The following is a 26,266-nucleotide window of genomic DNA, read 5'->3' on the forward strand; positions in this document are numbered from 1 at the left end:
CTTGCCTACAGGGAGAAATATTACTCTAGGCCAGTGTTTCTCAACCTTGTCAACTTGAAGATGTCTGGACTTCAACTCCCAGAATTCCCCAGCCAGCGAATGCTGGCTGGGGAATTCTGGGAGTTGAAGTCCGGACATCTTCAAGTTGACAAGGTTGAGAAACACTGCTCTAGGCAGTTCCAACAGATCTCCCTATCAGGAAGTCTTCGCTTATATTTAAATGAAAATGTGGCAGCTGTAATTAACACCAGTTGGTTCTGCTCCTGCTTTATAAAATACAATTCCTGACCTCCTTCGTGGGCGTCTGGAATTCTGGTGTCTTGTCATCTCCCCCCTTCAGTCTCCTGCCTGGACATCTCAAATGCCTCATGAATCACAAAGGCATCTGCTGGTGAACTGCATTATTCCCTTGTTTTTGGGAGACCCCTGGGAAGCTCCCCCTTGGAACTGGAGCCTGCTGCCCCACCTGACTGGAAAGCTTCCAAAATGCCCCATAGATCAGGGGTCTCTTCAACTTATAGGCTTCAATTCCCATGCTAGCTGAGGAATTCTGGGACTTGAAGTTCACAATCCGTAAACTTGGCAAGGTTTGAGTGCTCTTTGTCCCCTCCTCGAGCTTCTCACGAAATCAGAGTCGGCCTCCGAAGACCTTGGCCCAGGAAATGCCCTCCGCCCCTGAGTGTATCAAACTCTGAAGGTCTGCTCAGTTTAAGAGTGAATTCCTGGCCTGTGCCAGCACATTCTTGGCACTGGAGGAAGTTTTTCCCGCACTGAAGGGTTTCCTTCCAAGCCCTCGTTGGATGGACGCAGTGGCTGGGGGAGGAACAGAGTTGTAGGGCAAACTGCGTTTAATTGGGCCTTGTTCCGAGGAATTAAACTTAATTATCAATCAGAACATCTTTAGAACTTCCCGGTGTCCTCATGGTCCTGTTGTGATTCATTTATATTCTTCAAGGCCATTTCTGACCAGAGGGTTTGATGCTGTTGGAAAGCCTCAATGATCCCAACTACTTCCCAACCTTTCAATTTCTCATCTTGCTGTCTTGCCTTTGCCATCAGTAGTTCTGGATGGGTTGTGAAAGTGGCTGGGACTATCTCTTGCTTATCCTGAGCCCAGTCTTGGTTAAGAAAATAAGCAGCTGTTTTGGCACATCTCAAAAGCTTGGGCAGCTAAGGGAGAAGATGAAGTCAAGGTGCTTATTTGTGACATCTGGGGGGGGGAGGAATAGGTATCATTGGTTGGGATTAAGTTCAAGTTCTTTGTAACCTACATCAGAAGTCTGCCTATCTGTAGTGGGCAGACCCAGGGAAGCCTTGACACGTGAAGGGGGCTCTCTGCCCCTTAGATGCCCAGCCCAAGAGTGGAGATTGAGAAAGGGGGGTGGGAATTCTCCCCAAATGAAGAACGGCCACACTTGCAGAGAAATGAGTTCAAAGAACTTTGAGAAGGTGGGACCTCGAGGGTGAGTCAGCTACAGCTTGAATTGAGTCAAGGGTTAGTGGACCGAGATTCCCTGGGTACAAAAAAATGTTTTTGATATGACTGCCAAGACTTCTCAACAGTACACCTGAAGGGCTCTGAGTCAGGTTTGAACTTTGCATGATAGTGACGCGAAAAGGACGAAGAATGGCACGTGGAGTTACTCAGGATAGATTTCTTTTATTGTTATTCACTTAACAGACAGACTCTTGCCAGACTAAATCTGCATAACTACAGATAAATTATGGAAATCGTCAGGAAAGAGCCATTTCAACCCTGCACCAAACGTTCCAAGCTCTACCGTCTCTTGGCCATCTGGGATTGTCTCTCCCTTCTGGGAATCCAGACTACATCCCCATCATACGTCAAGCCAATTAACAGAAAAATTAAGAATGTATTCTATACTATGTTTAGCAAAGCCTCTTTTAAAATTAAAAAAGCTCGTGTATGTGGGTAATAAGCACCGGAAGGCAAGAGAAGAAACCACGGATGGAAACTAATCAAGGAGAGAAGCAACCTGGAATTAAGGAGAAACTTCCTAACAGGGAGGACAATTAACCAGCTTGCCTTCAGCAGTTGTGGGTGCTTCCATCACTGGAGGTTTTGAGGAAGAGACTGGACAGCCACTTCTCTGAAATTGCACAGGGGGTTGGGCTAGAAGGCCTCCAAGGTCCCTTCCAGCTATAATCTGATTGATTCTCGCTTCCCACTGATCAATATGCATCATAATAATGAACATCTTGCTTTGAATTACAAACCTTGACTTAGATGAGAAAAATGGCTCTCTGTGAATCAAAGCAGAGCCCGATAGGGTAGCCTAGGAAATTAAGGCACCTCTAGAGGAAGTCATTTGTTTTGGACATCATGGAGGAGATCCCCGAATCTCTGTTGTCTCAACAGGTGGCATTTTTGTTGGGGACAAAGCTCCCATGGAAGCCACAGGGGATCTTGACGGGGATTTCGGTGCGGCCCAGTTCAGTGAAATTCTCCGCATCCAGAACAAGAAGGAAGCTGCCTTCATTCTGAAATAAAGAGGGGTATGTGATAACAGTTCCTCAGTGCTGCCTCCCCATGCAAAGCATCTTGTTTCCTCTGCTCCTCTAGGGGTCTTAGAGAAGGAAAGTAAACCATAAAGACACAGAGGAGCTCCAAAAAGTCCCAGCATTTGAAACCCCCGGATGCCCTGCAGCGTTCCCTAGAAGACAGGAGAAATTCAAAGAGTAGACCTTGGCCTCTGCCAGGAAGCCTAAATTACCTGCTTGGGGGTGAGCACCACTGAGAGGATCACTCCCTTGTCTTCTGCCCCTGAAGACTCAGGTTCTGGCACAAATATGGGCTCAGAAGGATACATCCCTTTCTCACGCCAAATCTAGTGGGCAAAGCAAAGGTCACAGAAGGGTTATTTTTCTCAGGAGCTTTCGAGGTGGAACTCCATCCCCACCACACCCGTAACAACAGAAGAACATCGTTGGTCCCTGTCTCCTCACCTTCATCTCCTTGGTTTCTGTATCAACCTTGATCAAGGAGTCTCCAACGACATGACCGAAGCCGCAGCCGTAGAAATAACGATATTTTTTCCCAGAGTAATGTGCATAGTTGATGTGAGGCATTTCCACTCCTCCTGCTTCTTTGAGGTCCTCCTTGTGTAGACTTTCAGGTGTGCACCAGACCTAGAAGAGTCAGCGCGGAATCAATTACATCGTAGAATCTTTATCCATCTATTATTTGGAGATGGTTTCTGAGCTTCTCCAGGAGGCTTTCCTGGCACCCAATGCTTTATGTTTTTGGACCCTTCCACTTGAAGAGTGCAGGTAGTCATCAACTTACAACCAGAATTCCCATCGCTAAGCAAGGCGGTTGTTAACTAAGTCATACCCAATATTACGACCTTTTCTGGCCCCTGTTCTTAAGCAAATAACTACAGTTGTTAAGTGAATCACATGGTTAAGTAAGCCCTGCTTTCCATACGGACACTGCTTGTTGGAAACTAGTTGGGAGGGTCACAAATAGCAATCACATGACCCCGAGATGTTGCAATTGCCCTAAAGCATCCAAATTTTGGTCACGTGACTGTGAGGATTGCTGGAATGGTCATAATTGCAAGGACTGGTCATGTCGTTGTAACCTTGAGCAGCCAATAAATGAATGGCCTTGAGGCTTTCAGTTCCATCCCCACCTCCTTGGGAATAACAACAACTTGCAAAGAGCCGTGTGTTTTTCTCTCTCTTTCAATTAGGAAGTGCCCCCCCTCCTCCTCCTCCTTGCAGCTCTGGGTGTTCCTTGCAGGGCTGGCACAAAACCTGGGCGATGGCAAAGCCCTTGATCCAACCCCCTGCTCAGTTCTGCAATCTAAGCACACCAGATGGCTGTCTTGCTTTTGCATGAAGATACCTAGCCCACCACCACCCCTCCGAGCAACCTTAAAATCTCAGGTTGAAGAGCAATTGATAAAGGGGGGAGGGGAGTCTCTTGGAGGCAAGCAAATTTATCATGAGGAGGGAGGGGGGGAGGGATCGACTTCCAAATTCCGGCTGACAGTTCTTAACTTTCTCATGAGTATCAAATGAGCTCTACCTTGGCACGAGGAGGCTCTTAAACGTCCCAAGAGCCTCCTTTGGATGAGTTTAAATTTCAACTCACAATACCTTCAATCCAAGTTCTCCACAGTTTAACTTAGTGAGTCTTTGGGGAAAAAATGATCCCCCTGAGTGTAACTGCTATTTGCAGGATGGTGAGATTTCCAAAGGCTGACAAGAAAAACCAAATGCTTTCATTCTTTCTAGATTACACGGATACAAATTACCTACCTTCCCATCCGCCTCCTTCACAGCTTCTGCCAACGTGTAGGACAAAGGGTTAACATTCTGCCCCACAGATGCCTTGGAGCTCACCGTGATGGGAAGAACAAAACGCCGTGGAAATGGCTTCGAGAGCATGTTGTAGGTCTGCCAAGACCAAAAAAAAAAGCCATTTCACAGAGAAACAGATCCACACTCGGTGATCACGCCACAAGGATGAGTGGGCCAAGAAGGAAGAGAACTTCACCTTGAAATCCCACCCTTGTCTAGGACTGGAGCGCCACTGTGCAACACCCCGGGGACATACCAAGCTGGTCTACGAGATGAAGCTCCCTTTCGGTGACCACAATGTGGAGGGCAGAGCAACGGTACCTGGTCAAGGGCTTCTCCAGCCTTGTGGAGGTTCTGCAGTCGGTAAATGTCAAAAATTTTCGCATCATCGAAGCAGCAGAGATCCAGGACGATGCACCCCTGGTCCTCAAAGGCGTTGATTTGGTGGAAAAAGCTGAAGGCCTTGCTATGATACTGCAAGGGTAAGATCTACAACAGGAGTGGAAGACATGGGGGTGAATTCCTGCCTTTCAGGGACACCCAAACAATTGGTCCTGGGCACAAAATCACTTATATATCAGTGTGATGCTTGAAAGGATTTTAACATATGGGCAAAGCAAAGAGGTTTAGAAGTGATCTTTCCAAATCTGATGCTCTCCAAAGATCTCAGGACCTCAATTCACCCACCAATCTCAGCCACTCTGGCCAATAGCACAGAGGCATCTGGGAGCTCCCATCCCAAAATAATCTGGGGAAAACTTTGTTCATTGATACCCAGGAAGAGAAGAGCAACAGTCTTTTTTGCCCGGCCCTGCAGACTCCGGAGAAGACGTATCAGGAAGTCATCAGGTCCAGCCAAACAGGTGACGCACCTGCCCCGTGTGCTTGTTCACAACATGAAAGCGGGAGTTTAGCTGAGGCTCCCAACTCAGTGCATCCAGAACGAATTTCCCAGAATTGGATGTAATCATCTCCCACCACTTTATAAGTAAAGGCTGCTCAATAAAAATCAGGTAGTTTTCACTCATTCCTAGAAACAGAAGAAGAAAAGGGTTGGGACACTTCTTTTCATGAAGAGCTGATTCCGATTCTTCCATCTAATTACGGGGACTTTTCCAACAACGAGGTTGCCTTATCTTTCTACCTGCTGGCTTCATCCTTTATTGCCAAAACAATTTCAGGTTATTCACCATAACGGCCAGTAATTTCAAATTATCCAATTTAACATTCTGTGAATCAAATGTTAATGCCTTAGGGTGCTGCTACATCACCTACTTAGGAATTGCCATGCTTTTTTTAATCAACAATTTTTTAAAAAAGGAATTGCCAGACTTCATTTACGCAAAAAAAAAACCCTTCCAACTTCCAATGGAAGGCCAGCGACTGGGGTATAGCCAGGAGTCAACAATTTTTGTTCAGCTTCATAGTTATACTGACATTGTTTTTAAACCATCTCTCAGGGCATGATTTCAATTTCAATTTATTATGGCCACCAGCTAACAAAAGATGTTACATTGTTTTATATGAACTGCTCTGGTGGATCATTCATGGCTTGGAGCAATGAATTTCATTAATTTAATCTTTCCTATTACATTTCCTATTCTACTTGATTTTATTCCGGCAGCGTGATAGATCACTTCAGTGGCATTCCAAATTATCGGCCCACTTTCCATATTTCACTTTTGCAACTCCAGCTGCCTTTTTCTGGCATTTCCAGTAAAGATGGCGATGGCCTACTTAAAAGAAGGAAGGTCCTCTCACCAAAACTGTGATAATAGGCTGACTTCATTCTGTCCTCGGGTTGAATGGTGCACAAGACCTCTGCGCCTTGCAGGCTGGAGTCACTAGGCTGAGACTTCTGAGGAGGAACACGGATGATGTTATAGTTGGAGCCTGTAAGAAAGAAAAACCAGCTCTTTGGAAGTGCGACTCTGGCTATTCAGCTGCAGATGGATTGGGGGACTGAGTTCAGCAGAGCTGGTATGCTGTAAACAATGCTTCCTAGAAGAATAACTGAATTTGGAATTGAGGTATGGGCAGCACCCATCAAAGGTTTGGTCACCGAGACGATGCATTGTAAGAGAAATCCACAGCCACTTCATCTTCACTCCACGTAAAATTAAGACAAATGATACCTCGGGTGCAGCTTCACATTTTCTAGGTCCTCTGATCCAATTAAAAGGGCTATAGAATCTGAATCAAAACCTATGTGTCTACTCATTGGAAAAATACTTACATAATCTTTGAATTGACTGAGGTTTTTTGATGTGTCTGAAGACTGTCAGTTTGGTGTGAAAAGCCAAGAAGGGCCTGGGTTGGTAGAAAGGGAGGCAGTACTCGCCAATGAAGTCAAAACCATATCCTGAGGTTAGTATCTAATTCCAGACATTAAAATGCTAGTCAGATACTTCTGTTTGTCTCTGAGAATCTGGGCTTACCATGCATCCCATAAGAGCTGCCCATGTTGTAGACTGTTCCATCTGGATCATAGTGTGGGTGGGCTGTGGCTCCATTCACTGCAACATACTTATTCCAGTTCACCTGCAAGGACAAAGATGGCAGGTCATCTTACCTGAATTTGACACCTTCCAGATGGAACTGAGGCCCTCAGAATTCCCACATCAGCTGAGAGATGGTCATCATCGCATCAGGACCAGGGTAGGGAAAGCTGATCTCAACAACTCATTGTGAAACATTATGATCCTCTTTCTGAGCCTAAAAGCTGTTTTGTGGGATGGCCATGACTAGTAGAATGAGGGCAACTACTCTCTCCCACTTAGGTTTCTCAGCAACTGTTCCACAAAGGCGTATCTACTCCTGAACCTGGAGAGAACATTGGAACATTTGAGGGAGATTCAAATTGAATCTGCAGCATTTCCAGAGCTCCTGGAAAACTGCCTGTCAATCCAGATTTAGGTAGTAAGCTAACCCAATTCCAGGTAGTCTGCTCCATTTCTTTACCTTCTCCTTTGATTCAAGTGTGTCCAGATCCACCTTGTGCATTTGACTGGTCTCCGTGCTGACAAAATAGTCACCTTTGATGACCGCAAAATTCACAAGACAGTTGTCTGTCTGTTCTGCAGTATAAAATTCACCTCATTGTAGTGTCATAAATTCAGTACAGAAAACATTTCCATTGTCACCAAGTTTCCAGGATGAAAAGACTGAAAGTGTAGGAGAAGGAGTGGCAGAATTGGGGGCAGAGTCAAAAGAGGAATCAGCCTACAACCTCTACATAGTCACAAGTGGACTTAGTCTGTTCTGCCACTCCTTCTCTTAAAGCCAATTTCTGTGAAATTGCCAGGGACAGACTCGGAAGACAAAATGAGTATCACCTCCAACTTTGTCCAGAGGTTTTCCCACTCTCCCCTCTCCCCACTTCTTACAAAAAAACATAACGATGGAGTGTCTTTCAGCATTTCCCTAATGGAAAGCACTAACTTCATATGCAGAATATAAGTGAAGCTGATCCAAAACTGATACTTACTTGACAAGTCAAACTTTGACATGAAGCGCTCAAAAATATTCTTGCAAGGATCTGGCATAGCCAAGGTGCCAAATTCAGAGATCATGATTCGATTGTTCTTGCTGTTGGTCAAGTAACTATCACTCCGTAGAAACTTGCTGCTGTATTTCACCACCCCATCCCCAATTTCAAACTTATGCATGAGTGCCATGCCATCAAACCAGTGGTTGTACCTTCATTTGGAGAAGACAAATCCAGATTAAAAGAGGAGAAAGCCATGTGCAAAGCTTACCCTACCTGTTCCAACCATCCACTCTGTTTATTAGATGACAAAAAATGTCCCTTTCAGTATACAAGTGCACACAAAGTGTGGCTCCCATTTGAAAGACTGTAATTCTTGCAAAGGTATTATTTTTGAATTGTTAAAAAAAGTCTTTTTAAAGACCATCCCGCCCCAAATTTATTACGATCAGTTTTCTCCACATCCTTTGTTGTCATTATTCACCAAAATATGTACTCAAAGATTCTTTCTTCCCAAGACACAATTGATTGGTAGAATTACTGAAGAACATGAATGGAGAAAGGTGATCAAGGCTGCAGACCAGAATAAAATTATCTACTGGCTTTTTAATACTTAGCGGAGCAGAGAGCAACATCCATAGCAATTGAAATAGGCGTACTTATCTGGTCCAAATTCGAATTTTCCTGGCCCATTCCTCAGCAGCTTTCCTTTCAACCATTTGGGAATCTGCCCTTGGAGTTTTACTGGGATTGCTTGAGGTGTTTCTTGTACGGTGGAGAATAATGGCGAGATGCATTCTAAGCCCTTCTTCTGGCTATAAGTAATCGACGCTTTCGGCTTGGATACCAAATTTTTTATCCCTGCAAAGACAAACCAAACAATTAATAGAGAGGAAGGGGTTACCACCCTGGTTGCAATCCTAAAATTACCGCTTCATATTATGCACAGAAGTCAACTTCACATTTAGGAATTGGCTGAGGAAAGAAGGATGCTTCTTATGAAGGTTTTTGAGATAAATTTTCCTGAAATATTTTCAAAATTCTCATTTTGCAGGTTGAACATGCCCTGATGAACAGATTTGGGCTCAACTCTATCACAATTGGGGGGGGGGGGAAGCAATGATGCTTCAAAATCAGAAAATTACACTTCTTACGTATTAATTGAAGCATGCCACAATACAAGAGGAAAGCTGAAAGGAAACAGGACAGTGCATGTCTTTGCAATGCTGATTTGAGATTATGCATTGAGTACCCGGTAATGGATTAGAAAACACACATGCATGTACTGGAAGTGGTACATTATGTTCCATCATCTCCCCATGAGGGCTTCTGTCTACCGCCCTATTGCAACCCACCCGCCATAAGAAATCCCTTCCTGTCCTTGTGGGTCCAAGAAGGGGTTCGTGGTCTTTCTCTTTTTTAAATAGGGGGTTCACCAGAGAAGAAAGACAGATGTCCAAGGCTGGTCTCTGCCTTTCAGAATGAGTGTCACCAACTCAACCAGAATTCATTTATTATGTCTAGGAGGGAACCGAAAGTTGCAAAAAGAAACAGGAGGGAAAAGAGAGAAGAAATTAGCAAATGACTTTTGGAAAGTTAATTTGATCCGATCCCAATAGCCCAGCTCTTTTTCATTTCTACACAGGAAGATCTTAATTGAATCTGAATTGATGTGTCCAGATATTGATTTAATAGCTGAAATTTTTGGGAGTGGAATTCTGTCTGCCCATTATTGCCCCATAAAGTGCCAATGTCATAAAAACAGAGTAAGCTTTCAGCCTTTAGAAGAAAATGCAACAATTTTTAGAAATATTTTGGTTTGGAGATCCAAATACACAAGGAGTTCAAATGGTAAGTCTCTGCCAAGGCTGACAATCAAATTAAAAATTAAACCAGCATTGTTCAATACTGCTTTTTGGATCACTACCATGATGAAATATCCCTTCTCCCATTAAAAATAATAATGACAATAATAATAATATAGCTAAGCTCTCACACATTGAAATAGGTTAAGTCAGTACACAGGGCTACAACCTGCCCTGGCCCACAAGAGCCCTGTTTTATGACTACTTCAGAGCTCTCTCTGTTTCAGCCAAACCCCTGATGAACCCTCATTAATAGTTCTGCCCCCTCCTTCCTCTCTGGTCTGATGCAACTGACTCTTAGAAAGAAAGGTGGAGGAAACTGTTGGGTCACTCTAGCTCTGAACCCCTAAAAGGGATACGTTCTCCAAACTGTGGGTGATAATTCCCAATGCCTGCCAAGTGTTGCCTCCTCTGTCATTTCTAGATGGCAGTGCAGGTTGTCTTCCACTTACAACAGTTCATTTAGTGACTGTTCGGAATTACAACACAATTGAAAAAAGGGACTTCTTGGATTTGTCACACTTATGCAGCAAGGATCAGGTAATCAAAATTCAAGCACTTGGCAAATGACTCCTATTTATGACGGTTGCAGTGTCCTGGGTTCCTGTGATCCCCTTTGGTGACCTTCTGACAAGACAAGTCAAGGGGAAGCCAGATTCACTTAATAATCACGTTACCAATTTAACAACTGTGATGATTCACTTAACAACTGTGGCAAGGAAGGTAATAAAAACTCACTTAGCAACTATCTTGCTTAGCAACAAAAATTTTGGGCTCAAATTGTGGGCGTAAGTCGAGGACTGCCTGCTAAAGATCTTGTCCACACGGAGTTTCTGTGCATTTTCTAATTGAAGTCTACTTGGCTGACTTTCATAACTGGGGACCAGTAGTGGGATTCTAATTTTTTTACTATAGGTTCTGTGGGTATGGATGGGGAAGGATACTGCAAAATCCCCATTCCCTCCCGATCAGCTGGGACTCGGGAGGCAGAGAATAGATGGGGGCGGGGCCAGCCAGAGGTGGTATTTACCGGTTCTCCGAACTACTCAAAATTTCCGCTATCGGTTCTTCAGAACTGGTCAGAACCTGCTGAATGTCACCTCTGCTGGGGACCTTCAATATTGGGACAACCTAGGAACCTTCTCAAACTTTCTTGGGCCAATTCCAATTGGAAATTTATAGACACTCTTGGCTCCATCCAGACAGATTGGCCAATAGGCTCATATTTGTCTACTGGGAAAAGCAGATAAAATATTCATCAGATCGCTTTATACTTTGGACAATTTCCTCTGTACAAAATCTATCGTTCTTGCATAACAATCTGGCTGTGGGGACAACATTCCTGGTTTACACCCTTCTTTCTTGGCTGATCCTGAAAAAAATAATTCCAAGACTGTCAGATCAATTGGAAAAATGAAAATAAAAAAACCCAGGCAAACGGAAGGCATGTTGATTATTTGCACGTTGTTCCTAAAAGATTGCATGAATCATCACAATTCAAACACAATCCGTCTATTGCTTGTAATCATCAGGATCTGCCCCCTAACTGGTGCCAACCCCAATGAGATCTCTGTGGCTCTCTGGGATTTACATGGCTCGAAGCTTTTTTTTTTTTCTTCAAAACTGCCATTAGCAGGAAATGGGAAGAAAAAATGATCTTACCTGGGATATATTGCAGCAAAGACGCAAGAGCGAGAATCGCCTTCTGAAGCAGGAAGCGGGTGAAAGAACCGAGGAGAAAAAGCATTTTCACGATGCTGAGCTGGGAGAAAATAGCAAGCCGCAAATAGAGGCGCAGGGCAGCGATGGAGTATTTGTTGGCTTAGCACAAGGTTTCACAATAACAGGCTGCCTCCCCATTTCAGGACTGAACAAGGATAGGCATTAAATTGGCAGAAACAGGAGGACCTCTCGTGCCAAGTTTGGACAAATCACTTGTCGGGGGAGGAGAAACAGAATTATACAGTACCAGACCTAAATTGCAAGACCTCACATGATTAAGACATTGTCTCTGTTTGCTTCATAGTTTATCATTGATCTATTGAATGACTATATCACAGGCAATTATTAACCATGCAGGCTGGGTGTGTCCAGGGTCACCTAGATGGCACTTTGATGTCCTTTTTGAACAAAACCACAGGGAAACCAGTTCAGTTGGTGGGTGACAGTTCCTGAAAAAGGCCAGCCACCTGCTGTGTATTTTTGTCTACTATCGTAAACTTCTGTCTTTCCTCCCAGGGAAATCAAAACCCTTTTTACAGTCGTTTGCTTCTGAAGTGGGCAACACATTCCTCCAGGCAAGCCGAAATTTTTGGGAGTGGAATTCTGTCTGCCCACTATTGCCGCATAAAGTGCCAATGTCATAAAAACAGAGTAAGCTTTCAGCCTTTAGAAGAAAATGCAACAATTTTTAGAAATATTTTGGTTTGGAGATCCAAATACACAAGGAGTTCAAATGGTAAGTCTCTGCCAAGGCTGACAATCAAATTAAAAATTAAACCAGCATTGTTCAATACTGCTTTTTGGATCACTACCATGATGAAATATCCCTTCTCCCATTAAAAATAATAATAATAATAATAATAATAATAATAATAACAACAACAACAACAACAACAACAACTTTACAAGTGAAGCAAACAGTTGAAGAAGAAAAACATGCACTGGCTGATTATTTAAAAGAAAGTCAAGTATATCTATTAATCGAAATAAAGAACAAAAATCTACTGAAGGCCCAACAGACGAAACAAGAATACAGAAAACATGTGATAAAATCAAGAATGGAGAGTTGGCAGAACAAAGTACTGCGTGGCCAATTTCTGGAAAAAATAAAAGATAAAGTGGACAGTGAACAAACTTGGTTATGGTTAACAACAGGTGCAAATGCTGGCTGGGGAATTCTGGGAGTTGAAGTCCGGACATCTTCAAGTTGCCACGGTTGAGAAACGCTGCTCTAGGCAGTTCAACAGATCTCCCTATCATTTATATTTAAATGAAAACGTGGCAGCTGTAATTAACACCAGTTGGTTCTGCTCCTGCTTTATGAAATACAATTCCTGACCTCCTTCGTGGGCATCTGGAATTCTGGTGTCTTGTGATCTCCCCCCTTCGGTCTCCTGCCTGGACATCTCAAATGCCTCATGAATCACAAAGGCATCTGCTGGTGAACTGCATTATTCCCTTGTTTTTGGGAGACCCCTGGGAAGCTCCCCCTTGGAACTGGAGCCTGCTGCCCCACCTGACTGGAAAGCTTCCAAAATGCCCCATAGATCAGGGGTCTCTTCAACTTATAGGCTTCAATTCCCATGCTAGCTGAGGAATTCTGGGACTTGAAGTTCACAATCCGTAAACTTGGCAAGGTTTGAGTGCTCTTTGTCCCCTCCTTGAGCTTCTCACGAAATCAGAGTCGGCCTCCGAAGACCTTGGCCCAGGAAATGCCCTCCGCCCCTGAGTGTATCAAACTCTGAAGCGCTGCTCAGTTTAAGAGTGAATTCCTGGCCTGTGCCAGCACATTCTTGGCCCTGGAGATTTTTTCCGCACCGAAGGGTTTCCTTCCAAGCCCTCGTTGGATGGACGCAGTGGCTGGGGGAGGAACAGAGTTGTAGGGCAAACTGCGTTTAATTGGGCCTTGTTCCGAGGAATTAAACTTAATTATCAATCAGAACATCTTTAGAACTTCCCGGTGTCCTCATAACGTTGTGATTCATTTATATTCTTCAAGGCCATTTCTGACCAGAGGGTTTGATGCTGTTGGAAAGCCTCAATGATCCCCTTTTGGGATTCCTATGTGCTAGTTGGCAACTACTTCCCAACTTTTCAATTTCTCATCTTGCTGTCTTGCCTTTGCCATCAGTAGTTCTGGATGGGTTGTGAAAGTGGCTGGGACTATCTATTGCTTATCCTGAGCCCAGTCTTGGTTAAGAAAATAAGCAGCTGTTTTGGTACATCGCAGAAGCTTGGGCAGCTAAGGGAGAAGATGAAGCCAAGGTGCTTATTTGTGACATCTGGGGGGGGGGGAGGAATAGGTATCGTTGGTTGGGATCAAGTTCTTTGTAACCTACATCAGAAGTCTGCCTATCTGTAGTGGGCAGACCCAGGGAAGCCTTGACACGTGAAGGGGGCTCTCTGCCCCTTAGATGCCCAGCCCAAGAGTGGAGATTGAGAAAGGGGGGTGGGAATTCTCCCCAAATGAAGAACGGCCACACTTGCAGAGAGATGAGTTCAAAGAACTTTGAGAAGGTGGGACCTCGAGGGTGAGTCGGCTACAGCTTGAATTGAGTCAAGGGTTAGTGGACTGAGATTCCTTGGGTACAAAAAATGTTTTTGATATGACTGCCAAGACCGCCTGCTGCCAATTACCTCCCAAAGACCCATTAGATCACAGAGATTAGGCCTCCTCCGGGTTCCGTCTACTAGCCAATGTCATCTGGCCACTACCCGGGGGAGGGCCTTCTCTGTGGCGGCTCCGGCCCTTTGGAACGAACTCCCCGCAGAGATTCGAACCCTCACCTCTCTCCAGGCTTTCCGAAAAGCCGTTAAAATCTGGCTGTGTCGGCAGGCCTGGGGTTGATGAGTTCCCTTCCCCTCTCGAATTGTGTGACTGTTGGTTGTTTTACATGCCCTGTATTTTTTGTGTAGTTTTTGTGTTTCCCTTCCCCTCCTTGGGTTTGTGCGCCACCCTGAGTCCCGCTGGGAATAGGGCGGCATATAAATAAAATGAAACTCGAAACTTGAAACTCGATTTCTCAACAGTATACCTGAAGGGCTCTGAGTCAGGTTTGAACTTTGCATGATAGTGACGCGACAAGGACGAAGAATGGCACGTGGAGTTACTCAGGATAGATTTCTTTTATTATTATTCACTTAACAGACAGACTCTTGCCAGACTAAATCTGCATAACTACAGATAAATTATGGAAATCGTCAGGAGAGAGCCATTTCAACCCTGCACCAAACGTTCCAAGCTCTACCGTCTCTTGGCCATCTGGGATTGTCTCTCCCTTCTGGGAATCCAGACTACATCCCCATCATACGTCAAGCCAATTAACAGAAAAATTAAGAATGTATTCTATACTATGTTTAGCAAAGCCTCTTTTAAAATTAAAAAAGCTCGTGTATGTGGGTAATAAGCACCGGAAGGCAAGAGAAGAAACCACGGATGGAAACTAATCAAGGAGAGGAGCAACCTGGAATTAAGGAGAAACTTCCTAACAGGGAGGACAATTAACCAGCTTGCCTTCAGCAGTTGTGGGTGCTTCATCACTGGAGGTTTTGAGGAAGAGACTGGACAGCCACTTCTCTGAAATTGCACAGGGGGTTGGGCTAGAAGGCCTCCAAGGTCCCTTCCAGTTCTACTCTGATTGATTCTCGCTTCCCACTGATCAATATGCATCATAATAATGAACATCTTGCTTTGAATTACAAACCTTGACTTAGATGAGAAAAATGGCTCTCTGTGAATCAAAGCAGAGCCCGATGGGGTAGCCTAGGAAATTAAGGCACATCTAGAGGAAGTCATTTGTTTTGGACATCGTGGAGGAGATCCCCGAATCTCTGTTGTCTCAACAGGTGGCATTTTTGTTGGGGACAAAGCTCCCGTGGAAGCCATAGGGGAGCTTGACGGGGATTTCGGTGCGGCCCAGTTCAGTGAAATTCTCCGCATCCAGAACAAGAAGGAAGCTGCCTTCATTCTGAAATAAAGAGGGGTATGTGATAACAGTTCCTCAGCGCTGCCTCCCCGTGCAAAGCAACTTGTTTCCTCTGCTCCTCTAGGGGTCTTAGAGAAGGAAAGGAAACCATAAAGACACAGAGGAGCTCCAAAAACTCCCAGCATTTGAAAACCCCGGATGCCCTGCAGCCTTCACTAGAAGATAGGAGAAATTCAAAAAGTAGACCATGGCCTCTGCCGGGAAGCCTAAATTACCTGCTTGGGGGTGAGCACCACTGAGAGGATCACTCCCTTGTCTTCTGCCCCTGAAGAATCAGGTTCTGGCACAAATATGGGCTCAGAAGGATACATCCCTTTCTCACGCCAAATCTAGTGGGCAAAGCAAACGTCACAGAAGGGTTATTTTTCTCAGGAGCTTTCGAGGTGGAACTCCATCCCCACCATACCAGTAACAACAGAAGAACATCGTTGGTCCCTGTCTCCTCACCTTCATCTCCTTGGTTTCTGTATCAACCTTGATCAAGGAGTCTCCAACGACATGACCGAGGCCGCAGCCGTAGAAATAACGATATTTTTTCCCAGAGTAATGTGCATAGTTGATGTGAGGCATTTCCACTCCTCCTGCTTCTTTGAGGTCCTCCTTGTGTAGACTTTCAGGTGTGCACCAGATCTAGAAGAGTCAGCGCGGAATCAATTACATCGTAGAATCCTTATCCATCTATTATTTGGAGATGGTTTCTGAGCTTCTCCAGGAGGCTTTCCTGGCACCCAATGCTTTATGTTTTTGGACCCTTCCACTTGAAGAGTGCAGGTAGTCATCATCTTACAACCAGAATTCCCATCGCTAAGCAAGGCGGTTGTTAACTAGGTCATACCCAATATTACGACCTTTTCCGGCCCTTAACTACAGTTGTTAAGTGAATTCCATGGTTAAGTAAGCCCTGCTTTCCATACGGACACTCCTTGTTGGAAAATAGCTGGGAGGGTCACAAATAGCAATCACATGACCCCGAGATGTTGCAATTGCCCTAAAGCATCCAAATTTTGGTCACGTGACTGTGTGGATTGCTGGAATGGTCATAATTGCAAGGACTGGTCATGTCGTTGTAACCTTGAGCAGCCAATAAATGAATGGCCTTGAGGCTTTCAGTTCCATCCCCTCCTCCTTGGGAATAACAACAACTTGCAAAGAGACGTGTGTTTTCCTCTCTCTTTCAATTAGGAAGTGCCTCCTCCTCCTCCTCCTTGCACCTCTGAGTGTTCCTTGCAGGGCTGGCACAAAACCTGGGCGATGGCAAAGCCCTTGATCCAACCCCCTGCTCAGTTCTGCAATCTAAGCACACCCGATGGCTGTCTTGTTTTTGCATGAAGATACCTAACCCACCACCACCCCTCCGAGCAACCTTAAAATCTCAGGTTGAAGAGCAATTGATAAAGGGGGGAGGGGAGTCTCTTGGAGGCAAGCAAATTTATCATGAGGAGGGAGGGGGGGAGGGATCGACTTCCAAATTCCGGCTGACAGTTCTTAACTTTCTCATGAGTATCAAATGAGCTCTACCTTGGCACGAGGCTCTTAAACGTCCCAAGAGCCTCCTTTGGATGAGTTTAAATTTCAACTCACGATACCTTCAATCCAGGTTCTCCACAGTTTAACTTAGTGAGTCTTTGGGGAAAAAATGATCCCATTTATGTAACTCCCACTATTTTTCCCCCGAGTGTAGCTGCTATTTGCAGGATGGTGAGATTTCCAAAGGATGACAAGAAAAACCAAATGCTTTCATTCTTTCTAGATTACACGGACACGGATACAAATTACCTACCTTCCCATCCGCCTCCTTCACAGCTTCTGCCAACGTGTAGGACAAAGGGTTAACATTCTGCCCCACAGATGCCTTGGAGCTCACCGTGATGGGAAGAACAAAACGCCGTGGAAATGGCTTCGAGAGCATGTTGTAGGTCTGCCAAGACCAAAAAAAAAAGCCATTTCACAGAGAAACAGATCCACACTCGGTGATCACGCCACAAGGATGAGTGGGCCAAGAAGGAAGAGAACTTCACCTTCAAATCCCACCCTTGACTAGGACTGGAGCACCACTGTGCAACACCCCGGGGACATACCAAGCTGGTCTACGAGATGAAGCTCCCTTTCGGTGACCACAATGTGGAGGGCAGAGCAACGGTACCTGGTCAAGGGCTTCTCCAGCCTTGTGGAGGTTCTGCAGTCGGTAAATGTCAAAAATTTTCCCATCATCGAAGCAGCAGAGATCCAGGACGATGCACCCCTGGTCCTCAAAGGCGTTGATTTGGTGGAAAAAGCAGAAGGCCTTGCTATGATACTGCAAGGGTAAGATCTACAACAGGAGTGGAAGACATGGGGGTGAATTCCTGCCTTTCAGGGACACCCAAACAATTGGTCCTGGGCACAAAATCACTTATATATCAGTGTGATGCTTGAAAGGATTTTAACATATGGGCAAAGCAAAGAGGTTTAGAAGTGATCTTTCCAAATATGATGCTCTCCAAAGATCTCAGGACCTCAATTCACCCACCAATCTCAGCCACTCTGGCCAATAGCACAAGGCATCTGGGAGCTCCCATCCCAAAATAATCTGGGGAAAACTTTGTTCATTGATACCCAGGAAGAGAAGAGCAACAGTCTTTTCTGCCCGGCCCTGCAGACTCCGGAGAAGACGTATCAGGAAGTCATCAGGTCCAGCCAAACAGGGGACCCACCTGCCCCGTGTGCTTGTTCACAACATGAAAGCGGGAGTTTAGCTGAGGCTCCCAACTCAGTGCATCCAGAATGGATTTCCCAGACAAATTGGCTGTAATGATCTCCCGCAACTTTATAAGGGAAGGTTGCTCAATAAAAATCAGGTAGTTTTCACTCATTCCTAGAAACAGAAGAAGAAAAGGGTTGGGACACTTCTTTTCATGAAGAGCTGATTCCGATTCTTCCATCTAATTACGGGGACTTTTCCAACAACGAGGTTGCCTTATCTTTCTACCTGCTGGCTTCATCCTTTGTTGCCAAAACTATTTCAGGTTATTCACCATAACGGCCAGTAATTTCAAATTATCCAATTTAACATTCTGTGAATCAAATGTTAATGCCTTAGGGTGCCGCTACATCACCTACTTAGGAATTGCCACGCTTTTTTTAATCAACAATTTTTTTAAAAAGGAATTGCCAGACTTCATTTACGCAAAAAAAAAACCCTTCCAATGGAAGGCCAGTGATTGGGGTATAGCCAGGAGCCAACAATTTTTGTTCAGCTTCATAGTTATACTGACATTGTTTTTAAACCATCTCTCAGGGCATGATTTCAATTTCAATTTATTATGGCCACCAGCTAACAAAAGATGTTACATTGTTTTATATGAACTGCTCTGGTGGATCATTCATGGCTTGGAGCAATGAATTTCATTAATTTAATCTTTCCTATTACATTTCCTATTCTACTTGATTTTATTCCGGCAGCGTGATAGATCACTTCAGTGGCATTCCAAATTATCAGCCCACTTTCCATATTTCACTTTTGCAACTCCAGCTGCCTTTTTCTGGCATTTCCAGTAAAGATGGCGATGGCCTACTTAAAAGAAGGAAGGTCCTCTCACCAAAACTGTGATAATAGGCTGGCTTCATTCTGTTCTCGGGTTGAATGGTGCACAAGACCTCTGCGCCTTGCAGGCTGGAGTCACTAGGCTGAGACTTCTGAGGAGGAACACGGATGATGTTATAGTTGGAGCCTGTAAGAAAGAAAGCCCAGCTCTTTGGAAGTGCGACTCTGGCTAATCAGCTGCAGATGGATTGGGGGACTGAGTTCAGCAGAGCTGGTATGCTGTAAGCAATGCTTCCTATGAAGAATAACTGAATTTGGAATTGAGGTATGGGCAGCACCCATCAAAGGTTTGGTCACCGAGATGATGCATTGTAAGAGAAATCCACAGCCACTTCATCTTCACTCCATGTAAAATTAAGACAAATGATACCTCGGGTGCAGCTTCACATTTTCTAGGTCCTCTGATCCAATTAAAAGGGCTGTAGAATCTGAATCAAAACCTATGTGTCTACTCATTGGAAAAATACTTATATAATCTTTGAATTGACTGAAGTTTTTTGATGTGTCTGAAGACTGTCAGTTTGGTGTGAAAAGCCAAGAAGGGCCTGGGTTGGTAGAAAGGGAGACAGTACTCGCCAATGAAGTCAAAACCATATCCTGAGGTTAGTATCTAATTCCAAACATTAAAATGCTAGTCAGATACTTCTGTTTGTCTCTGAGAATCTGGGCTTACCATTCGTCCCATAAGAGTTGCCCATGTTGTAGACTGTTCCATCTGGATCATAGTGTGGGTGGGCTGTGGCTCCACTCACTGCAACATACTTTTTCCAGTTCACCTGCAAGGACAAAGATGGCAGGTCATCTTACCTAAAGAACTGAGGCCCTCAGAATTCCCACATCAGCTGAGAGATGGTCATCATTGCATCTGGACAGGACCAGGGTAGGGGAAGCTGATCTCAACAACTCATTGTGAAACATTATGATCCTCTTTCTGAGCCTAAAAGCTGTTTTGTGGGATGGCCATGACTAGTAGAATGAGGGCAACTACTCTCTCCCACTTAGGTTTCTCAGCCACTGTTCCACAAAGGCGTATCTACTCCTGAACCTGGAGAGAACATTGGAACATTTGAGGGAGATTCAAATTGAATCTGCAGCATTTCCAGAGCTCCTGGAAAACTGCCAGTCAATCCAGATTTAGGTAGTAAGCTAACCCAATTCCAGGTAGTCTGCTCCATTTCTTTACCTTCTCCTTTGATTCAAGTGTGTCCAGATCCACCTTGTGCATTTGACTGCTCTCCGTGCTGACAAAATAGTCACCTTTGATGATCACAAAATTCACAACACAGTTGTCTGTCTCTTCTGCAGTATAAAATTCACCTCATTGTAGTGTCATAAATTCAGTACAGAAAACATTTCCATTGTCACCAAGTTTCCAGGATGAAAAGACTGAAAGTGTAGGAGGAGGAGTGGCAGAATTGGGGGCAGAGACAAAAGAGGAATCAGCCTACAACCTCTACATAGTCACAAGTGGACTTAGTCTGTTCTGCCACTCCTTCTCTTGAAGCTAATTTCTGTGAAATTGCCAGGGACAGACTCGGAAGACAAAATGAGTATCATCTCCAACTTTGTCCAGAGGTTTCCCCACTTTCCCCTCTCCCCACTTCTTACAAAAAAAAAAATGGAGTGTCTTTCAGCATTTCCTTTTTGGAAAGCACTAACTTTAGATGCAGAATATAAGTGAAACTGATACTTACTTGGCAACTCAAACTTTGACATGAAGCGCTCAAAAATGTTCTTGCAAGGATCTGGCATAGCCAAGGTGCCAAATTCAGAGAGCATGATTCGATTGTTCTTGCTGTTGGTCAGGTAATTATCACTCCGGAGAAACTTGCTGCTGTATTTCACCACCCCATTCCCAATTTCAAACTTATGCATGAGTGCCATGCCATCAAACCAGTGGTTGTACCTTCATTTGGAGAAGAAAAATCCAGATTAAAAGAGGAGAAAGCCATGTGCAAAGCTTACCCTGCCTGTTCCAACCATCCACTCTGTTTATTAGATGACAAAATATGTCCCTTTCAGTATACAAGTGCACACAAAGTGTAGCTCCCATTTTAAAGACTGTAATTCTTGCAAAGGTATTATTTTTGAATTGTTAAAAAAAGTCTTTTTAAAGACCATCCCGCCCCCAAATTTATTACTAGATCAGTTTTCTCCACATCCTTTGTTGTCATTATTCAAGAAAATATGTACTCAAGGATTCTTTCTTCCCAAGACACAATTGATTGGTAGAATTACTGAAGAACATGAATGGAAAAAGTTGATCAAGGCTGCAGACCAGAATAAAATTATCTACTGGCTTTTTAATACTTAGCGGAGCAGACAGCAATTGAAATAGGCGTACTTATCTGGTCCAAATTCGAATTTTCCTGGCCCATTCCTCAGCAGCTTTCCTTTCAACCATTTGGGAATCTGCCCTTGGAGTTTTACTGGGATTGCTTGAGGTGTTTCTTGTACGGTGGAGAATAATGGCGAGATGCATTCTAAGCCCTTCTTCTGGCTATAAGTAACCGATGCTTTCGGCTTGGATACTAGATATTTTATCCCTGCAAAGACAAGCCAAACAATTAATAGAGAGGAAGGGGTTACCACCCTGGTTGCAATCCTAAAGTTACCGCTTCATATTATGCACAGAGGTCAACTTCACGTTTAGGAATTGGCTGAGGAAAGAAGGATGCTTCTTATCAAGGTTTTTGAGATTTTTCCTGAAATATTTTCAACATTCTCATTTTGCAGGTTGAACATGCCCTGATGAACAGATATGGGGCTGGGCTCAACTCTATCACAATTGGGGGGGAAAGCAATGATGCTTCAAAATCAGAAAATTACACTTCTTACGTATTAATTGAAGCATGCCACAGTATAAGAGGAAAGCTGAAAGGAAACAGGGCAGTGCATGTCTTTGCAATGCTGATTTGAGATTATGCATTGAGTACCCGGTAATGGATTAGAAAACACACATGCATGTACTGGAAGTGGTACATTATGTTCCATCATCTCCCCATGAGGGCTTCTGTCTACCACCCTATTGCAACCCACCCGCCACAAGAAATCCCTTCCTGTCCTTGTGGGTCCAAGAAGGGGTTCGTGGTCATTCTCTTTTTTAAATAGGGGGTTCACCAGAGAAGAAAGACAGATGTCCAAGGCTGGTCTCTGCCTTTCAGAATGAGTGTCACCAACTCAACCAGAATTCATTTATTATGTCTAGGAGGGAACTGAAAGGTGCAAAAAGAAACAGGAGGGAAAAGAGAGAAGAAATTAGCAAATGACTTTTGGAAAGTTAATTTGATCCGATCCCAATAGCCCAGCTCTTTTTCATTTCTACACTGACAACAGTTCATTTAGTGACTGTTCGGAATTACAACAGCATTGAAAAAAGGGACTTCTTGGGCTTCTGATTGGCGTTGTCTCTGGGAGCTGTTCGTTTTTAGCAGCTCTGGACCCGTGGCTGCGTTAAGCTGTCTAAACAGCATCCATCAGCTGTTTGACAGTTTGATTACCTCTCCTTCGGGCATAGAAGGTGAGAGGTGAGAAGCTGAGTTTGGGAAGTGCTCCATTCAACCTCCCCCAGAACATAAATCTGGGGTGTGGAAGGTGTGAGCCGCCCTATAACTCAGTGAATTCTCCGTGCCAGAGATTTTTTCTGCCTTTTTGCAGAACGAAGGTATACGTTCACCCTCAGCTCAACGATTATACCTGATTCCAACACGGGCAGAAAGATACTGGAGAACTTCTAATTGTATGTATTACAGACTTTAACTCCATTTTTCTAAAAAATTCCTTCTGATAAACTATCTGGCAGAAAGACAAAGACAAAGATGGCGCCGAACAACTTTGTAGGCGTGGTTGAGCTGTGATGTTACAGATTTTCAAGGAGCTCAAACTATGATAGAGTTCAAGACCATCTAAAGATCATTAAATCAGTTGTGATTTATTAGTAAACTACATAGTAATTTCTGGAAAAAGCGGCTTGCCTAGATTTAGTAACTGGGTGCAAGGTAAGATTAAATGAGAAATGGCCTCTAAGCAAAAATCGAACGCCTCAAAAAGCACTGGTAGTTCACCTGCTCCAGCATCTAAATTACAGTCATTCCTCCCCTCTCAACCCCCTCCTACTCCTGCTGGGAAACCTTTGACTCGAGAAATACTGCAAAAATAATTAAGTGAGGCTTTAAAAAATCATGCAGCTGCGATGAAAATTAAAATACAGGAAAAGATCTCGGTTGCTTTTAAGGAATTGTCAGAAGAAGTTATGAGTTCGGTCCAGATTCGTAATCAAGAAATTAGAGACGATATTTTAGAGGCTTTTAAATGCTTATCTGGCTATGTATCAGGAATCGAGGACAAATTGGAAGATCTTAGTGATTCCAATATTAACCTGGTAACGAAAATGGATGTGGTCCAACGCAAGGTTGATGATGCAGAAAATGACTTTATAATGTTGCAGTACAGACAGATGGAATTTGCTTTAAGGATAAGGGGCCTTAAAGAGAAAAACCAAGAAAATTTGAAGGAGAGCTTCTCAGAAGCTTTTGATCAATTGATGGAACGGCCAAGAGGGAATTTCGACTGGCAAATTGACAAGATATATCGTGTTAATTCCTGGCTTGCCAGACAAAAACAACTTCCAAGGGACATTGTGGTGTATTTTGCCACGAGAGATACAAGGAATTTGATATTGCAAGAGTCTTATAAAACTAAGTTGCAAATTGGGGATCAGGAGGTGACTGTTTTGAAGGAAATACCACCCAAAATGTTGAGATCAAGGAAAGACTATGCCTTTTTAGTGGATGAGCTCAAAGCCGTCAGTTACAGTTCAGATGGGAAGCTCCAGCTGGGTTAGCAGTTAATTACCAGGGACAAAGATATCGTCTTAACTCAGTATGGAAGGCTCAAGATTTTTATAATAATATACTGAAGGCTGGACATCCCCCCCCCCCTCCAGGACCCAGAGAAAGAGAACAAGAAGGACAGAACAGACAGCAAGATATCCAAGGATCATTAAGGCTGGACCAACTTCCTCTCTCAGAACTAGAAAGAGCGAAGGAGCAAAGGCAAACCCGTGTGGTCACTAGGCATATGGAACAAGAGTTTAAAAAGCAACAAGCTTTGCAACAAACACATGCAACGGTTCAAGAACTCACAGGTTTTAGCTCAGAAGCAGTGGGAGGAGCCAGGCCGAAAGCCAAACTACAGGATTTCCAGATGGCTCTTAAAAAGCTTCAGGGAAGCCTGTGGCTTAGTGGCTAATACTACTGCCTAATATGTAATACAGTCCAGGTTTGAATCCCAGTAAGGGTATGGCTAGCTGATGAGAGTTAAATAGCTTGAAACAGATAGATCTATATACTGCTATAGAGACTAACTTGATTTTGTACTTAATAACGGCAGCAAGACGGTGGCGCTATACGGAAGAAGGAAGATTTGCCTACTATTCAAGAATGGACATTAAAAGTAACAAACTTAGCAGAGATGGCTAAAATATCAGCATATCTTAAGGACCAGTCAAATGAGAAATATAAACTGGAGTGGAGAAGATGGATTGATTATATTCAAAATAAATATGGGACTAAGAAATTCCAGATAGTTTATGACTGAAAAAGCGAGGAACGATATAATCTGTTTAGAGTTAGCCTAACAAAAGAGGATTTAAAGCTCAAATGAAAGATGATACTAACTTTCTTTTGAGTTTATTTTAGAACATCTTTGTTAAAGATTTATACCTTGAATTTGTTCTGGGAAGTCGGGGGAGGGGGAAGGTTGGGGGGGTGGGTTTGGGTGGGGAGGGCAGGGGAGGGGTGGTAGATATTTGCAAAAGCTTTTTTAAAAAAAATTCAATAAAAAGAAAAAAGGGACTTCTTGGATTTGTCACCTTATGCAGCATCCCAAGGATCAGGTGATCAAAATTCAAGCGCTTGGCAAATGACTCCTATTTATGACGGTTGCAGTGTCCTGGAGTCCTGCGATCCCCTTTGGTGACCTGACAAGCCAAGTCAAAGGGAAGCCAGATTCACTTAATAATCACGTTACTAACTTAACAACTGTGATGATTCACTCAACAACTGTGGCAAGGAAGGTAATAAAACAGGGCAAAACTCACTTAGCAACCTTGCTTAGCAACAGGAATTTTGGGGTCAATTGTGGGCATAAGTCGAGGACTGCCTGCTAAAGATCTTGTCCACATGGAGTTTCTGTGCATCTTCTAACTGAAGTCTACTTGGCTGACTTTCATAACTGGGGACCAGTAGTGGGATTCTAATTTTTTTACTATAGGTTCTGTGGGTATGGATGGGGAAGGATACTGCAAAATCCCCATTCCCTCCTGATCAGCTGGGACTCGCGAGGCAGAGAATAGATGCGGGCAGGGCCAGCCAGAGGTAGTATTTACCAGTTCTCTGAACTACTCAAAACTTCCGCTAGTGGTTCTCCAGAACTGGTCAGAACCTGCTGAATGCCACCTCTGCTGGGGATCTTCAATATTGGGACAACCTAGGAGCCTTCTCAAACTTTCCTGGGCCAATTCCAATTAGAAATTTATAGACACTCTTGGCTCCATCCGGACAGAGTGCCCAATAGGCTCATATTTGTCTACTGGGAAAAGCAGATAAAATATTCATCAGAGCGCTTTATACTTTGGACAATTTCCTCTGTACAAAATCTATCATTCTTGCATAACAATCTGGCTGTGGAGACAACATTCCTGGTTTACACCCTTCTTTCTTGGCTGATCCTGAAAAAAATAATTCCAAGACTGTCAGATCAATTGGAAAATGAAAATAAAAAAACCCAGTCAAATGGAAGGCATGTTGATTATTTGCACGTTGTTCCTAAAAGATTGCATGAATCATCACAATTCAAACACAATCCGTCTATTACTTGTAATCATCAGGATCTGCCCCCTAACTGGTGCCAACCCCAATGAGATCTCTGTGGATCTCTGTGACTTACATGGCTCGAAGCTTTTCTTTTTTTTTCAAAACTGCCATTAGCAGGAAATGGGAAGAAAAAATGATCTTACCTGGGATATATTGCAGCAAAGAGACAGGAGCGAGAATCGCCTTCTGAAGCAGGAAGCGGGTGAAAGAACCGAGGAGAAAAAGCATTTTCACGATGCTGAGCTGGGAGAAAATAGCAAGCCGCAAATAGAGGCGCAGGGCAGCGATGGAATATTTGTTGGCTTAGCACAAGGTTTCACAATAACAGGCTGCCTCCCCGTTTCAGGAGTGAACAAGGATAGGCATTAAATTGGCAGAAACAGGAGGACCTCTCGTGCCAAGTTTGGACAAATCACTTT

At 43.9% G+C, this 26,266-nt stretch overlaps 2 protein-coding genes across 4 annotated transcripts; both read right to left on the reverse strand.

Moving 5' to 3' along the window:
- Positions 1-1,640: 1,640 nt before the first annotated feature.
- LOC148049022 (carotenoid-cleaving dioxygenase, mitochondrial-like) lies at positions 1,641-11,799 on the reverse strand. Its single transcript, XM_087706504.1, has 12 exons — positions 11,344-11,799; positions 8,476-8,677; positions 7,817-8,028; positions 7,291-7,406; positions 6,768-6,870; positions 6,091-6,222; positions 5,202-5,359; positions 4,651-4,818; positions 4,288-4,425; positions 2,968-3,150; positions 2,736-2,849; positions 1,641-2,502 (listed from the first exon to the last, which is right to left on the reverse strand). Exons 1-12 carry the CDS (start codon positions 11,426-11,428, stop codon positions 2,374-2,376), a joined length of 1,740 nt encoding a protein of 579 aa, XP_087562630.1. The 5' UTR covers positions 11,429-11,799; the 3' UTR covers positions 1,641-2,373.
- A 2,713-nt stretch (positions 11,800-14,512) lies between these two features.
- On the reverse strand, positions 14,513-26,245 carry LOC148049023 (carotenoid-cleaving dioxygenase, mitochondrial-like). Of its 3 annotated transcripts, XM_087706510.1 has the most exons (12): positions 25,991-26,245; positions 21,317-21,518; positions 20,667-20,878; positions 20,156-20,271; positions 19,646-19,748; positions 18,968-19,099; positions 18,083-18,243; positions 17,533-17,700; positions 17,170-17,307; positions 15,837-16,019; positions 15,605-15,718; positions 14,513-15,371 (listed from the first exon to the last, which is right to left on the reverse strand). In XM_087706510.1, exons 1-12 carry the CDS (start codon positions 26,073-26,075, stop codon positions 15,243-15,245), a joined length of 1,743 nt encoding a protein of 580 aa, XP_087562636.1. In that variant the 5' UTR covers positions 26,076-26,245; the 3' UTR covers positions 14,513-15,242. The 3 variants fall into 3 exon arrangements, with proteins under 3 accessions (XP_087562636.1, XP_087562635.1, XP_087562634.1); XM_087706509.1 differs by lacking the exon at positions 25,991-26,245 and having other exon boundaries at positions 21,317-21,526; XM_087706508.1 differs by lacking the exon at positions 25,991-26,245 and having other exon boundaries at positions 20,156-20,229; positions 21,317-21,436.
- Between the last annotated feature and the right edge of the window lie 21 nt (positions 26,246-26,266).

The sequence above is a fragment of the Thamnophis sirtalis genome, unplaced genomic scaffold (assembly GCF_051295495.1).
Source record: "Thamnophis sirtalis isolate CommonGarterSnake01/CBP01778 unplaced genomic scaffold, rThaSir2_p1.2 scaffold_2, whole genome shotgun sequence".
In the NCBI taxonomy this organism is placed as follows: domain Eukaryota; kingdom Metazoa; phylum Chordata; class Lepidosauria; order Squamata; family Natricidae; genus Thamnophis; species Thamnophis sirtalis.

Coding starts and splice junctions, on each gene's coding strand:
- LOC148049022 (XM_087706504.1), bottom strand. CDS start 11,428: ATGCTTTTTCTCCTCGGTTCTTTCACCCGCTTCCTGCTTCAGAAGGCG. Junction 8,029..8,475: donor TTCGAATTTGGACCAGATAA/GTACGCCTATTT, acceptor CTCCAAATGAAG/GTACAACCACTGGTTTGATG. Junction 5,360..6,090: donor AGCCTATTATCACAGTTTTG/GTGAGAGGACCT, acceptor TTCTGTTTCTAG/GAATGAGTGAAAACTACCTG.
- LOC148049023 (XM_087706510.1), bottom strand. CDS start 26,075: ATGCTTTTTCTCCTCGGTTCTTTCACCCGCTTCCTGCTTCAGAAGGCG. Junction 19,749..20,155: donor CACTTGAATCAAAGGAGAAG/GTAAAGAAATGG, acceptor TTGTCCTTGCAG/GTGAACTGGAAAAAGTATGT. Junction 16,020..17,169: donor TGAAGGAGGCGGATGGGAAG/GTAGGTAATTTG, acceptor TGACTCTTCTAG/ATCTGGTGCACACCTGAAAG.